This window comes from Neoarius graeffei, chromosome 11 (assembly GCF_027579695.1).
Source record: "Neoarius graeffei isolate fNeoGra1 chromosome 11, fNeoGra1.pri, whole genome shotgun sequence".
In the NCBI taxonomy this organism is placed as follows: Eukaryota; Metazoa; Chordata; class Actinopteri; order Siluriformes; family Ariidae; genus Neoarius; species Neoarius graeffei.
Window position 1 is genome coordinate 80057317 of NC_083579.1, and position 14584 is coordinate 80071900.

The 14584-nt window shown below is 44.2% G+C and overlaps 1 protein-coding gene across 2 annotated transcripts in view; it reads right to left on the minus strand.

Annotated features, from left to right (window-relative positions):
• Positions 1–14584, minus strand: part of rps6ka1 (ribosomal protein S6 kinase a, polypeptide 1) — a 195540-nt gene that overhangs the window by 141713 nt on the left and 39243 nt on the right. For both annotated transcript variants that reach the window (XM_060934764.1, XM_060934765.1), the window contains exon 2: positions 10651–10695. In XM_060934764.1, coding sequence (XP_060790747.1) covers positions 10651–10695 — 45 coding nt within the window. The remainder of the gene's footprint in view (positions 1–10650; positions 10696–14584) is intronic.

Below are 14584 nucleotides of genomic sequence, written 5' to 3' on the forward strand. Positions count from 1 at the left end.
CATTTTTTTTCCTCATGCTGCGGGGCGTCTTAACCATGTGTTAGTCCGTTTACAAACCGCTCGCTCGGCAGCCAGTTCAGAAAAGTCATGAGGTCATGCGCGGGTCAGAGGTTGCGACCGCAGAGCCACAGCAAACATGGCGGATCGCCATGAACGAACGATCGAATGAAGACTCCTAAATCGAGACCAAAAACGATGACTTTAAGGAAGTATCTGACATTGTCAGAGGCAAAACGCACATCTTTACTTATTATAATCAACTTTTATACAGGTTTACATTGAAATATTCCAAATCTAAATACACCCGTGAGCTTGAAGGCTCCTGAGTGCTCGCTTCTGCATCGGAGGTCGCCGGTTCTGCCATGTTTATTGTGACCTTGCTCATTACAATATTATAATGTCGAGGATAAACTTCAGCCTTTTCCGTACCCGAGTGGAAACATTAGCGCGCGGTGTTTTTCCAGCTCATTCTCCTGCACAGGCATGAGGCAGCGGGTAATACAGCGCATGGTTCAAGTACCTCGGGGTCATTTCTGGCTCCACAAGGTACTGTTCATCTGTTTAAGAAGACAGACAGACAGACAGACAGACAGACAGACATCGACCCGTGTCACTTTAAGATTCTCACACCTAAAATAATGCGCCTGAATAATATCTAACTAAACCAGGTGTATTATCGATCATCTTTTGATGAATGCAGAAAAGTACTTTTTGGTCCTTACATGAAAAACGTATCCTGCTAGCAAAAGCTGCTGTGATGTTATCAGAGTTTTTAAATACATAAATCTGATGGGTTTTTAATTTTTTTAGGTTATTGTAAAATCAGGAGAATAAGTAAAGCTTGAACTCTTCAGTGAGAGTTCCTGAGCTCTGGAGAAACATCAGGCTGGAGATCTTCTCCAGGACTTTTTGTAAGCACTCAGAACCCCGTGACTGAAAGTTGGTTCCTCTTGTTCTCAGTCTTCACCTTTTTCTACCTTCACACAAACATCCGGAGACCAAACAATGTGCAGGAAGCAGCGGTGGATGACGTGCATCCTGTGTGGTGTGTTATTTGGGAGATGAAAAGATGGTTGTGCCTCGCGAAAAAAGAAACTTTTATGGATTTTTACTTTATTTACAGCCATGTAATCGTTATTTACATTTAGTTTCTAAATGCCTTTATCCAACTCAACACTGACCCAAACAGCTGATGGTTTAGTGTCTGGTTCAGGATTTAAACCTTAAAGCAGATCTGCAGAACCTTTATTTTTAAATAAATTTCTGAGTGGATAGTATCTCCATCCTTGACTCTTGTATGGTGCATAAATGGGAATTTAAAAAAATACATTTTTGAGAGTTAAAATTGACCGCTAAGTTGTGATTGGCGCTGCCCCGCTGAGCCAGCCAGCCCTGAGTGCGTGACGTCACAGCGGTAACCGGTTTTAAGGCCGAGGCTTTTTACAGCTATAGACCAAAGTCATACAAATAAAAATTTATGGTGAAAGTAAGAAATAGCGTTACCGACTCGCTCAACTAAGACTGATTTGACTTCACTGATTGTGGGTTGACTCTCATTAAAACAGGATGGGTGCTATAACTTATGCTACGTACATGTACATGCATGCATTTTCACTGATAAAACGTAAAAGGATCATTAAATAATCAGATGAACTGAGACAATCACATTCTGAAGCAAATTAAATAATCTCATACCGCTAACTTAAACACACAATACAAGTTACATGGATTAATCTAAACGCAGGTAAACAACGAGTTTTTTTTTTTTATCCAAATGAGAGTCGGCGTTTACCCGTCTGTGTTCTCACTTCTTGAAGGCCGATCGTTTTTGAAACGATCTGACTTTCAGTTGTTCGTTCAGTTCTCTGTTCATTCACTTCTTCCATGTAAGGGCGAGATGGCAGCAATACCAGTTTAGAAATCAGACGGCTGCTCCATTCATTCACTTTTCTTCATACTGTGCATTCCGCCATTACTGCTGGGCTCAGGCAATTACTAAAACCCGGGACGGAACAAGACATCACTGGTTTTAGCAACAACTGCAGGGAGGTCACCGTCCGAGCGATCTGTCCCGTCCCATTCCATCCTGGGTTTTAGCAACAACTCTTGGCTCACTCCGGGAGAACTGGTCTAACTAAACCAACTTTCCTTTTAAAATAAATAAATAAAAACCTTCCTTTTCTTGTACTTTTCTTTTCCTTTAATTGTTGGTACTGCACCCTCTTTCAGTACGGGCTTATAGCCAACGCTCCTCAACAGATCAGAGGTCTCGTACGAGTCTTCAGTAAAATGTGCAGAGCAGAGGAGAGACCACTTCATAGGCGCCCAATGTGCCCGTGAACTTCTCACAAAACGCGTCCAAATCTTTGCAGTTTGAACATTCTTGGGCCATGAATGCAACGTAAATCCACCTTCTGTCGTGTTGCTGCACCGGCCAGCAACACATCTACGTGGCATGGCGATAAATTAGCTCAAAATGGAGGATCGGAGTTGCCGTCAGCTCTGTGTTTTAGTATAGCGGAAATGGCGATGAGACCGATAGACTTCCTGCTGTGATGTTACGGATGTCAAGGTCATTCACTCAGACCGCTACAAATCACTTTAATTGTAAAAATTGCTATATTAGATTTATTGTTAACGCTTAAAACTATTCCTGTGCCATTCTTGAGGTCTCAAGGCACTTATAAACGAAAGTGAGGCCATGGTTCTGCGTGCTTTAAGGTTGGATCAAAGACTGTTGTGCATTGCAATATTTTAGATTTCTATATTTGGGCGTGAACAGTTGTCTTGTATGTGGGAATCAGGACCAGGCTTTACTTTATGGACCCGAATGACGCAAATTGCATCCAAATTCATATTCCATATTCTCAGTTGAATGGCTCATGAAGTTTACATCACTGTGAGGTGGATCACATCACATCACATGAAACAGCACGATTTAAAGCTAGACGGCCTTTCGATTTCATAAAATCAGTGAAACTTGGTTCCCTCTGAAATGTGGTGATTGTGATACATGTTTATTTCTGTAATATCTCACAAAATATCAGGCCATCAGCGTGGCGGTCGGGGACAGTGCCTCTGGAGTGGCAGACTGGGGTGGTGGTCCCTCTTTTTAAGAAAGGGGACCGGAGAGTGTGCTCCAATTATAGGGGAATCACACTTCTCAGCCTCCCAGGGAAGGTTTACGCCAGGGTACTGGAGAGGAGAATTCAGCCAATAGTTGAACCTCGGATCCAGGAGGAACAATGCGGTTTTCATCCTGGTCGCGGAACACTGGACCAGCTCTATACCCTTCATAGGGTGCTCGAGGGTTCATGGGAGTTTGCCCAACCAGTCCACATGTGCGTTGTGGATCTGGAGAAGGCATTCGACCGTGTCCCTCGTGGTATTCTGTGGGGGGTGCTTCGGGAGTATGGGATTCGGAGCTCTTTGCTAAGGGCCGTCCGGTCCCTGTATGAACGGAGCAGGAGTCTGGTTCGCATTGCCGGCAGTAAGTCAGGCCTGTTCCCAGTGTATGTTGGACTCCAGCAGGGCTGCCCTTTGTCACCGGTTCTGTTCATAATTTTTATGGACAGAATTTTTAGGCACAGCCAGGGGCCGGAAGGAATCCTGTTTGGGAACCACAGGATTTCATCTCTGCTTTTTGCGGATGATGTTGTCGTCCTGTTGGCTTCTTCAAACCAGGACCTTCAGCATGCACTGGGGTGGTTTGCAGTCGAGTGTGAAGCGGCTGGGATGAGAATCAGTAGCCTGGCTAACGCGACTTCAAAGCTCTCCGAGCTACTGGTCTGGCCAAGATATTAAGCCAAACCGTTTCCCAGAGCCCGTGGTTGACCCGCCTCCCTGAAATGCCTCAGTTTGCTACTGGTCGAAGCCAGAAAAGGCTGTGACGAAGCTTAAACCAATCATCACTCTTTCCTCTGACGTATGTGACGCGACGGGGCTAACTGGTAGATTAAACTCTTACCGAAGCCGGTCGGGAGCAAGGCGAAAACGTCCTTCCTTTCAATAAATACCTCCAGGGCTGCTCTTTGCTCTGTTTTCAATGAGAACTTCCCGTTGAATGCTTTCAATACAGCATCTATGCGTAATAGATGCGGAAGCGTGAATGAAGCGCTTCCGGCATAGATTCTGTAAACAATCTATGGCTTCCGGCAGCAGTTCTACTACGTCAGTGCCTTGAACACGCCTCTACCCAGGGCCGTTGGAGATGCTCAAAGTTGATTGGTTCCCGATTTTTCGGGAGCTTGGAAGAGCTGTAGATAGCTTGCCTGGCCAGACTAAGCTCGCAACAGGCCCTCGTGTTGCGTCACGCTTAGGATGGGCGGGCCCAGGCTAGAGAATCAGCACCTCCAAGTCCGAGGCCATGGTTCTCGACCGGAAAAGGGTGGCTTGCCCTCTCCAGGTTGGTGGTGAAGTCCTGCCTCAAGCGGAGGAGTTTAAGCATCTCAGGATCGTTCACGAGTGAGGGAAGGATAGAGCATGAGGTCAACAGGCAGATCGGTGCAGCCTCCGCAGTGGTCACTTTACCGGTCCGTTGTGGTAAAGAAGGAACTGAGCCAAAAGGCGAAGCTCTCGATTTACCAGTCGATCTACGTTCCGACTCTCACCTATGGTCATGAGCTTTGGGTAATGACCGAAAGAACAAGATCGCGGATACAAGCGGCCGAAATGGGTTTCCTTCGCAGGGTGGCTGGGCGCTCCCTTAGAGATAGGGTGAGAAGCACAGTCACTCGGGAGGAGCTCTGAGTAGAGCTGCTGCTCCTCTACATTGAGAGGAATCAGCTGAGGTGGCTCGGGCATCTCTTTCGGATGCCTCCTGGACACCTCCCTGGAGAGGTGTTCCAGGCATGTCCCCCCAGGAGGAGGCCCCGGGGAAAACCCAGGACACGCTGGAGGTACTATGTCTCTCGGCTGGCCTGGGAACGCCTCGGTGTTCTTCCTGAGGAGCTGGCCGAGGTGTCTGGGGAGAGGGAAGTTTGGGCTTCCACGCTCAGACTGCTGCCTCCGCGACTCGGCCCCGGATAAGCAGACGAAGACGAGACGAGACGATATCAGGCCATTCTGTGGCTGGGAAGTTATTTAATTTGAGGGGATTAAAGCAAATAATGTGCATGAAATCGCTCGCTTCGCGCAGTCAAGCAGACAGAGGAAGTCCGTGTGCGCATGCACAGCTTTACCTTCTTCTTCTTCTTTTGGGTTTTACGGCAGCTAGCATCTACAGTGTTGCATTACTGCCATCTACAGGTTTCCCTTTGAGCGTGCACTGACAGTTCCATCATTCTGTCGCTAAACGAACAGCTGATCACACCGAGGTGCTCGCTGAGCGCCCATATTTATTAGTTTGGTCCTGCGTTTCCTTTCCTTCGTATAGAACATAACATCTTTTCTTCTCGCTTTCCGTTACTGTAGTCGCTTTCACACATTTCATTTGCACACTCACGTCCTCCATTTTTCTCTCCTGTTTCAAATTTGTATCCTACAATGCCTTGAGCGAACAGGGAAAGCCCACCAAGTGATGCATGACGTAGTATCTTGAATTGGGTCATGGTGAAGCAGGAAAAAAAAAATAGCAGAATGTTTAGGGCCACATGGCTCTAACGTCATTAATTGTTCTATTTTTTTTAAAACCCTAATAAACTGGAAATCTCTGACTCGAATTCAGTAGCTTTCAGTCACTAAACAAAAATATTTGGGTGTCGGGAAAATTCTTTTTATGACCTACACTTTAAAAACCTGAAAGGCAGTCAGTCTAGCTTTAAATCTTTGCAACGATGGTAGCTACTCATGTATGTGATGAACTATTGGTGAGAGAAATTATTTTGAATTTACATCAAATTCAATCATGGTTACAATCTGCATCCTGCTCGGTGTCCATCTCCACCCTTGTTTAACCCTTACAGACCACTATTCCGCCCTCACTGTAGTCGGGAAACCCTGCGTACCGTACATGTTGATTGGCTGAGGAGTCGGATTCCCCACATCGTAATTTAGATAAGCACAAATATTATTTTATGTTACACAGGGTTACGCATAGTTCTTTCGGTAAATATTAATGGAGAACACACAAATGTATCCGTGTTCAGTTTATTGTCGTGTTACATATTCTCAAAGCAGAATTCCTCTGGTTTCCAATGGTACCAAATATCATGATGGCGCGCACACACACACACACACACACGTTCACTATACAGTATTCTCTCTTAAAATTGTTTACTGGTTTATACTGAATTTATCACAAAGTTACTTCGTGTTAATGGCATTTCTTATACACTGCAGCTCCACTATAACAAACTCCTTGGGCGACGTCCAAATAGTTCATTATACCAAAAAGTTGAACAACACTTTAATATTTTCTATTGTGAATACTCTCATTAAAAATCTTATAATCTCTGCTTTCCAAGGAAATGTATCTGTTAAGATCTGTTCAGTGCTTTGGGAGTAACGGCAGGTTGAAGTCGGTACAACAGAGTAAAAACTCTGCTCGCGGGACGTCGGGAAACTGCCGGTGAGTTTCTTTTTGAGTCACGGGAAAGCGGTCAGGCTCTCTCTCTCTCTCTCCTGATCGGTTTCCCACTGGATTACTCGTCAATATCACTCAGATCACTTTTATAGGGATGTTCTCTCACTCTCACTGTTTCTGATGAAGGACTCAGCAACATTTTCCGTCTGCTAGTTTTGATGTTCTGATTCACGGGAGACTTTGGAGTTTTCAGAGCTTTACCTACTTATTACCTACCCGTGATATGCACTTTAATATTCAGTATACAGCCATCTATGTGCTGCCAATTTCCATGTAAAAATCTTGAAAAATAGAAAAATTATGAAGAAAAAACATTTGATCTCGTTGGTTAATGAGGCCCATTCTGGACCATGTGATCCTCATACAGAATGTTACAGCAGTTTTCTAAAAATTAAGCCGTTTTTCAATCTTTGATTTGTAACATCTCAAGAACGGATAAACATATTAATTCTGTAAAAAGTCTGTTGTTCTGCATTCAATTCTGAATTCAATGACACCAACTTCTAGAAATTTGGACTGAATTTTCACCTGATCTGCCTATTATTAGCTTTTTAAATGCAGCTCTTTCCGTTCTTAGAAACAGATTTTTCCCTTTAAATGTAGTAATACTATATTGAGAGCAGGACACAGAGAGCACAGTGTATAGGGGTGATGGAGTGTGTGTGGGCGTCTCATTAGCGTTTAGCAGTCACGACTGTGGACCCATTTCTCTCTCTCGTGCACACACACACACACACACACACACACACACACACACACGTTCCAAACCACTCAAGCCCAGAGCTACACATTAAGTGTTTTATGGTTAAAGCACAGCAGACACGATTTTAACAAAAAACACTTGAGCAGAAGATAATGGAGGCGTGGCCCCCGTGCGCACCAACACCAAATGCAGGCCTGGCACCCGTGCACGCTAACAACGGTGGTACTGGCATGACAGCTGATCAAGTAAAGGAGGGTCGGCCTCTAAAGAGCTTCACAACTAACAATACAAGCGGTCTAATCATTTAACGAACATCTCATTTATCTATAAAATACAATTCATATTCCTTTGTAATGTACAACAGCGCGTGTGTGTGCGCCTGTCCTCGTCATCCTGTAGATTAGTGATAATCCGGGGTGTCTTCATTAGCAGCCAGGCTTATTTTAGCTTGCGTAAGTGTCACTGACAGACCTGCTGTGGGTGTCGTTCATTGACACACTCGCACACATGCTCCACGATCAGACCCCAAATAACTCGTCTAATCACACATCCACGACTCTCGCTCTCACACAACTCCGAAACCTGACAGTTTACAAGAAGCTGAGAAATCTTTCAAATCTGAATCTGACTGCTGGGTAAACGAGCGCACACGAGGTCTCTACATCAAACCGAACGAGGGGCGTCTTTTAGAAACGGTGATGCTGGGAGGAAAGAAAGTGAAATGCACACTCAGGTCATGCAGAGATGTAGAGAAGGAGAAGTGCGGAGAGAAACAGGAACAAAGAGATAAGGGTATGGACACAGAGGCGGGGTGTGGACGCCGCATTGTCTCATCTGTCAGTCATGGCTGAGAGAGAGAGAGAGAGAGAGAGATACAGGAGAGAGAGAGAGAGAGATATACAGGAGAGAGAGACAGAGATAGGAGAGAGACAGACCGAGAGAGAGATATACAGGTGAGGGAGACAGATAGGAGACAGACAGAAAGAGAGAGATACAGGGGAGAGAGAGAGAGATATACAGGAGAGGGAGACAGAGATAGGAGAGAGAGAGAGAGACACACACACACAGAGATACAGGAGAGGGAGAGAGACAGGAGACAGAGAGAGAGATATACAGGAGAGGGAGACAGACAGGAGACAGAGAAAGAGAGAGGGAGAGATACAGGAGAGGGAGACAGAGATACAGGAGAGGGAGACAGATAGGAGACAGAGAGAGAGATACAGGAGAGGGAGACAGATCGGAGACAGACAGGAGAGACAGACAGAGATAGGAGAGAGACAGACAGAGATAGGAGAGAGAGAGAGAGAGAGAGAGAGAGACAGACAGGAGAGAGAGATACAGGAGAGGGAGACAGACAGGAGACAGAGAGAGAGAGATACAGGAAACAGAGAGAGAGAGATACAGGAGAGGGAGACAGACAGGAGACAGAGAGAGAGAGATACAGGAGAGGGAGACAGACAGGAGACAGAGAGAGAGAGATACAGGAGAGGGAGACAGACAGGAGACAGAGAGAGAGATACAGGAGAGGGAGACAGACAGGAGACAGAGACAGAGAACAGAGACAGGAGAGAGACAGACAGAGATAGGAGAGAGAGACAGATGGGAGACAGACAGAGAGAGATAGATACAGGAGAGGGAGACAGACAGGAGACAGAGAGACAGACAGAGAGAGAGAGAGGAGAGAGAGATATCCCCCCCCAACTATAAAGGCCATTAGTAAAGGTCAGGCAGCCCTTCAAAAAGCGAGCGCACACACACACACACACACACACACACACACACACACACACACACACACTAAACCCCAGAGGACTCCGAGCGGGGGAGGGGGTTAGTAACAATGGCTTATTACGAGCTTTTAGCTAAATGTTCGCATGTACAGATCACTGCTGGCTCCGTCCTGCTGCTGGTGAGAAAAATCACTTGTGCATGTCCTCGGAACACGCTGCTACACGCCTGCTGGTGGAACATCCAGTGAATCTGACACATCAGAACTTGTTCTGTAGGACATCTGTCTTCAAGAACATTTTGCAGCTAATTTCAGACACACAATCAACCTCCCATCTCCGCTCCTCAGTAAATATGAAATGGCAGCAAAATTCTGCAAATTCATCTATTTTTCAACACAAATTGGTCTTTAAACAAAATTATCAACAAAGTTTGATGCCAGACACTCGATACATTATATCATTATATACCATTATTATACAGCACAAGCTACTGCTGGTAAAACCGTGCGCTCTGATTGGTTCCTTGGCGGACGGTATTTTCCTGTAATGCCCGTGGACGATTACAGACTTTCTTTCCAAGGTGGCAGCTTTCAAATGTTGCAAAAAACAAACAAAACAGCGCAAAATAAAATGAACTGGAAATCAAAACGGAATCAAAAACGGCCAAAAGACAAATAAGAGTCAGCGAGTTATTCAAGAAGTGAGCACTGAAGAGCGTTCAGAAACCGCTAACAGAAATTCAGTTTTGAAACCGCTAGCTGTTTATTCTGCATGCGCGACTCAACTACGTTACAAACATGGCGCGACTGAAAGCAGCGTCACGCCTCGTTATAATGAGCGTCTATTTTAATCTTAGAAATAAAAAAGCCATATAAATAAATTCCTTATTAACCTCGCTTACTCCGTCTTTACGGGAAAATATCACACTCGGGCCGTACTGTCAAGACCTTGATCCGATTTGCCACACACTGGAAAATACAAATAAATATGAATAAATCCCAGCTCATGGTGGCGTATCTTGCAGTTCTCACCTGCGCATACACACTTTACAGAACAACCAAGAGCTCGCCGTTAAAAATAAGAAAAATGTAAGAAAACCTAAAATGCAGCACAGAGGCACCAGGCAAGAGACAGGGTTTTTGTTTTTATATATAGTGCTTTTTTTTTTGGATTACATGTACTGTTAATCTTCCACAGCCATCACCACCCGACTGCACCAAGCTGGATGGAAAACCCCAACTCTGGAGAAATCTCGACCCGACCCTGAATATCAGTATCACACGGCTATCGACCTGAAACGCTCGACTGGAATCAGACTGGCTGTGAGATTTTCCAGTCCGTTATTGTATGGGTTATCTGTGCTGTGAAATGGTCTGAGGATCCGTATTTACATCTTAGGATTACGTACCGTGGATATAAACTGTTCAGGTTTTAATTCTCTGGAATGGATACAAACACATTTACACACCAGTGAGCTGCTGATTCAGCACCGTTTACAATTCATCCTGAAAACTTTCATAATGAGTTTACTAATGAGCACAAACAAATCCGTTTTGGACATTGACCTATACGGTAACTAAGAAGTGTGTGCGCGTGTTTCCGACCCCAACACACTTCACCTTTACTGAATAAAAACAAATGAGAATGAGCAACAACTGTTTTTGTCGTTTTTTTGGTTGTTCATCTTCTCTTACCTTGACCCCTGGAGTGACTCCATCTTCAGCTGTGCTTTGTCCATTCTGGGGAAAAAAAAGAGAAAGACATTTCAGAGGACGGGTGTTTAATTTTGCTGATAAAGTTGTGTTTCACGTGTATATACATATACATAAAAGTTGCGTTTGGCATGCATAACCACTATATGGTTCCTCTATATGGTGATTAGCCCCGCCCCCGCAGCCATTAGAAATCACTTCACATGTGCACGCACACTCCTGTACATACATTGCCATTTATTAAATACTATCCAAAAAAAAAAAAAAAAAAACCCCAAAACCCTACCCCACTCCATTAAACACGATTAAAGTGACCGTGAGATGGAGCAGGAAAGAGTTCGTTCAAATTCCTCTGTAAGGTCCATAAAGGAAAATATTCCATCAGTAAAAGTTGGGACGGTGTGTTGAAATTGAACTTAAAACTGAACACAATGATTTGTAAAATGCTCTGACCTGTATTGCACTCAAAACAATACAACAGCAGTTATTTGACGTTTTACTCATGAATTTTATGTTTCGTTTTTTCTGCAAAAAAAAAATCACCTTTTTTCAATTCTGATTCTTACAACACATTTAAAAAAGGCAGGACAGTACAGCGTTTACCACTTTATAATGTTCCTGTTCCTTCTCAAAACACTTCAAAGATGTTTAGGGATTGTGTTATTTTGTCCCGTTCTTCCTGTAAAAAGAGGTCTTAAAATTCTCCACACATTCTCTATTGGGGACAGAGGGGACACGCCCTCTTCTTCCACAGCCACGCCTTTGTAACGTGAGCAGAATGGAGTTTTGTATTGTCTTGTTGAAATCTCCCTGGAAAAAAGACATCGTCCTGAAGGCAGCAGATGTGCCAAGGGCACTGATCCAACCCCATACCATGACACACCCTGGCTTTTGGACTTGTTCCTGGTAACAGTCTAGATGGTCCTTTTCCTCTTCGGCGCAGACGGCATCCGTTTCTTCTAAAAAAGACCTGGAATGCTGATTCATCTGACCACAGTACCCGTTCCCACTGTGTGATGGTCCGTCCCAGATGCCGCCGAGCCCAGAGAAGTCTACTGCACTTCTGGACGCCGTTAACACAAGGCTTCCTTTTCACGCAGTAAAGTTTTAACTGGTGTTTGTGGATGTAACTCTGTATTGTAGCTTGATAAAGGTTTGCCAAAGTAATCCCGAGCCCTTGTGGTTCTATCAGCTGTAGATGAATGACGGTTCTTGATGTCAACTGAGGGATCTGAGATTATGGGGGTTCAGATTAGGCTTGAGCCCTTTACACACCGAAATTCCTCCAGATTCCTTGAATCATTTAATGTAGAGGGTGAAATATCCAAATCCCTTCCTATCTTTCTTTGAGGAAGATTTGTTTTTAAACATTTCAATAATTTTCTCATGCATCTGTTGATGAAATGAGATCCTCAGTCCATCTTTGCTCCTCAAAGACTCGGCCTTTCCCGGATACCGATTTTGTACCTGTTAACATCACCCGTTTCAAATCACATCATTATTTAATTGTTTTCCCTCGTTACTAGCCCTAAACTACCCAACTTTTTTGGAACGCGTTTCAGGTCTGAAACTCAGGAAAGGATGGATATTAACAAATGAAGTGAAGTTGGCCAACAAAACATGAAATATCTTGGGTTCATTCTGTTTGCAATGAAAAACAAGTCAAAGTAAATTTAGAAAGCACTGCTTCTGTTTTTTTTTTAGTTTCATTTTACACAACATCTCAAACCTTCCCTGATTTGGGGTTGTACAACAAGTGTGTTAGTTCCACCTTGTCCACCATCACTTAAAAGTAAATAATTAAAAAAAAAAAATCAAAATTCTTTAGCTAACCTGCTTGACAAGTGAAAGGTCCAGCGTGCTGCCCAGTTATATGCTTTGGATGCCTGGAAACATAACTGTTTATGCTTATTTATAAAAATAAAAAAATAAAAAGTTGTAGCCAACAACGTAGTAATGTACAGAAAGCTAGTGAGCTAGTCACGTACACTAATACAGATACAAATGAGCATATACACATTTCTACAGTGTGGACAACTTGGCCCGTCATCATCCTTTTCTGACAAAGCATCTGAGGCAACAGAATATTGTTGTCGGGAGACTGATGGTTCAAATCCCAATGATGCCACAACCATCCATGGCTGGGAGTCCAGAAGTGCGAGGGGTGGGGTGGGGGGTGAAGGCTGTGGTCTCTGGGTGAGACAGATGGCCTTACCCTCTCCCTCCACAAATCACAACATTAGCCAATCGTGAGTGACCGAGTTCGTGTACGAGAAAGAGGATGGATTGCGCTTTCATACGAGTGTGTGTTACGCCGCCCTGTGATGCTGCACTGTAAAAAGATGCAGTTGATGCTGAGGAAGCACGTGTTAGCCTTCACCCTCTCCAGTCAGCAGTCCTCTCATAGAGCAGAGCTGGCGAGTGGGTGAGAACTGGCAGTTTAACAAATTGGAAGAAAATGGGGTCCAAAAAAAAAAAAAAGTCAGCAAGACATCTGCCAACGGTCTGTCACTTGTGCTGAGTCGCTTGTGCTGTAGCATCAAGAGGCATTGTATTACTGAAGCGCATGTAAACACGGACATACCACATATACGGTTTTGTTTTGCAAAAGTCCGTTTTGAGAAGGTTTTTTTTTCCTTCAGTTGTTGAACATAAAAGAAAGGGGGGAAAAAAGAAAAAAAAAAAAAAACCTCTGATGACTATTAAATCAACAGCCCACTGACGTTGCTGGTCTGCTTGGCAACAACGAATAAAAATTAAAAGCTGAGACACACAATTTTGTCTCCGGCGCCAGGGACACTGATTTATCCACCCCTGCAAACACACTCGAACACTTCAGAGCTTTACTGGGAACACGCTGTTCTCTTGTGCTACTGCGGCACCAAATCATCAGCCGTCAGGAAGAGTGGATGTCAAGATTCAAGGTTTCATCTGTATTATTGATAATTATGTTTAATCGCTGACAATATTACAGGGATACAGAGACACAGACTCTGCTGCTGTGAAGAGGGAGAGAGAAAATAAAGCAGGGGGATGAGAAAGAGAGAAAAGAAAAAACAAAACCAAGTTTACACGTGCAGTTGAGACACTGGAGGACAGTTCAGTGAGAAACGAGTGTGATGAAGAAAGCTGGCTGACACACACACACACACACACACACACACCCTGTGCGTGATGACTAATGAAGGAGCTGAAGCAAACCTCCAGTCGAGTAAACTCCTGCAGTGAACCTTTTTACTACAAACTCATTCACAATAGAACTTTAAAGGGAGATTATCTGTAGGATTTCTTTAATACTTCCACTACGTTTGCAGAAGAAAGATTCTGTGGTTGCATGTTAATGTGTCAGTGCATCACATGGAGACTGCAAAACCTTTGGGAAAGCAGAAGTACCCACATTTATCTTTTCCTGCCAGTCAGATAAAGTTCCAGAAGAACAGCATTGGTAAGGCTTTTTCTCAAGTCTGTGCTTTAATGAGTGTTACAGCTGCAGTCCTGTATTTGTGTTGCATGTCGGCATGCACTGTAACTTTAACAGCCCAATCCTAATTCAGTGGAGCGGAGACTGTCTTTATAAAGGAGTTTGGAGTAAACAGGTTTTATGATCTTTTTTCAATGCAGAGAACATGGGGAAAGTATTATCCATGGCAATTACACATACACTACAGACTCCGTATATACAACACACTGGTATGTTTCAGTAAATTCCTCTAAACACTTGGTTCAAGACTACAGTTTAGTGCCCACCAAACTCCCAGACCCAAGGGCTCCAAAACTCATATCAAAATGTGGACCCCAAACTTCCCACTCCTGAGCATCTCAAAATTCAAGGCCTACCATACCCCCCACCCCAAGCTCAAGGCCCACCATACCCCCCACCCCAAGCTCAAGGCCCACCAAACCCCCCACCCCAAGC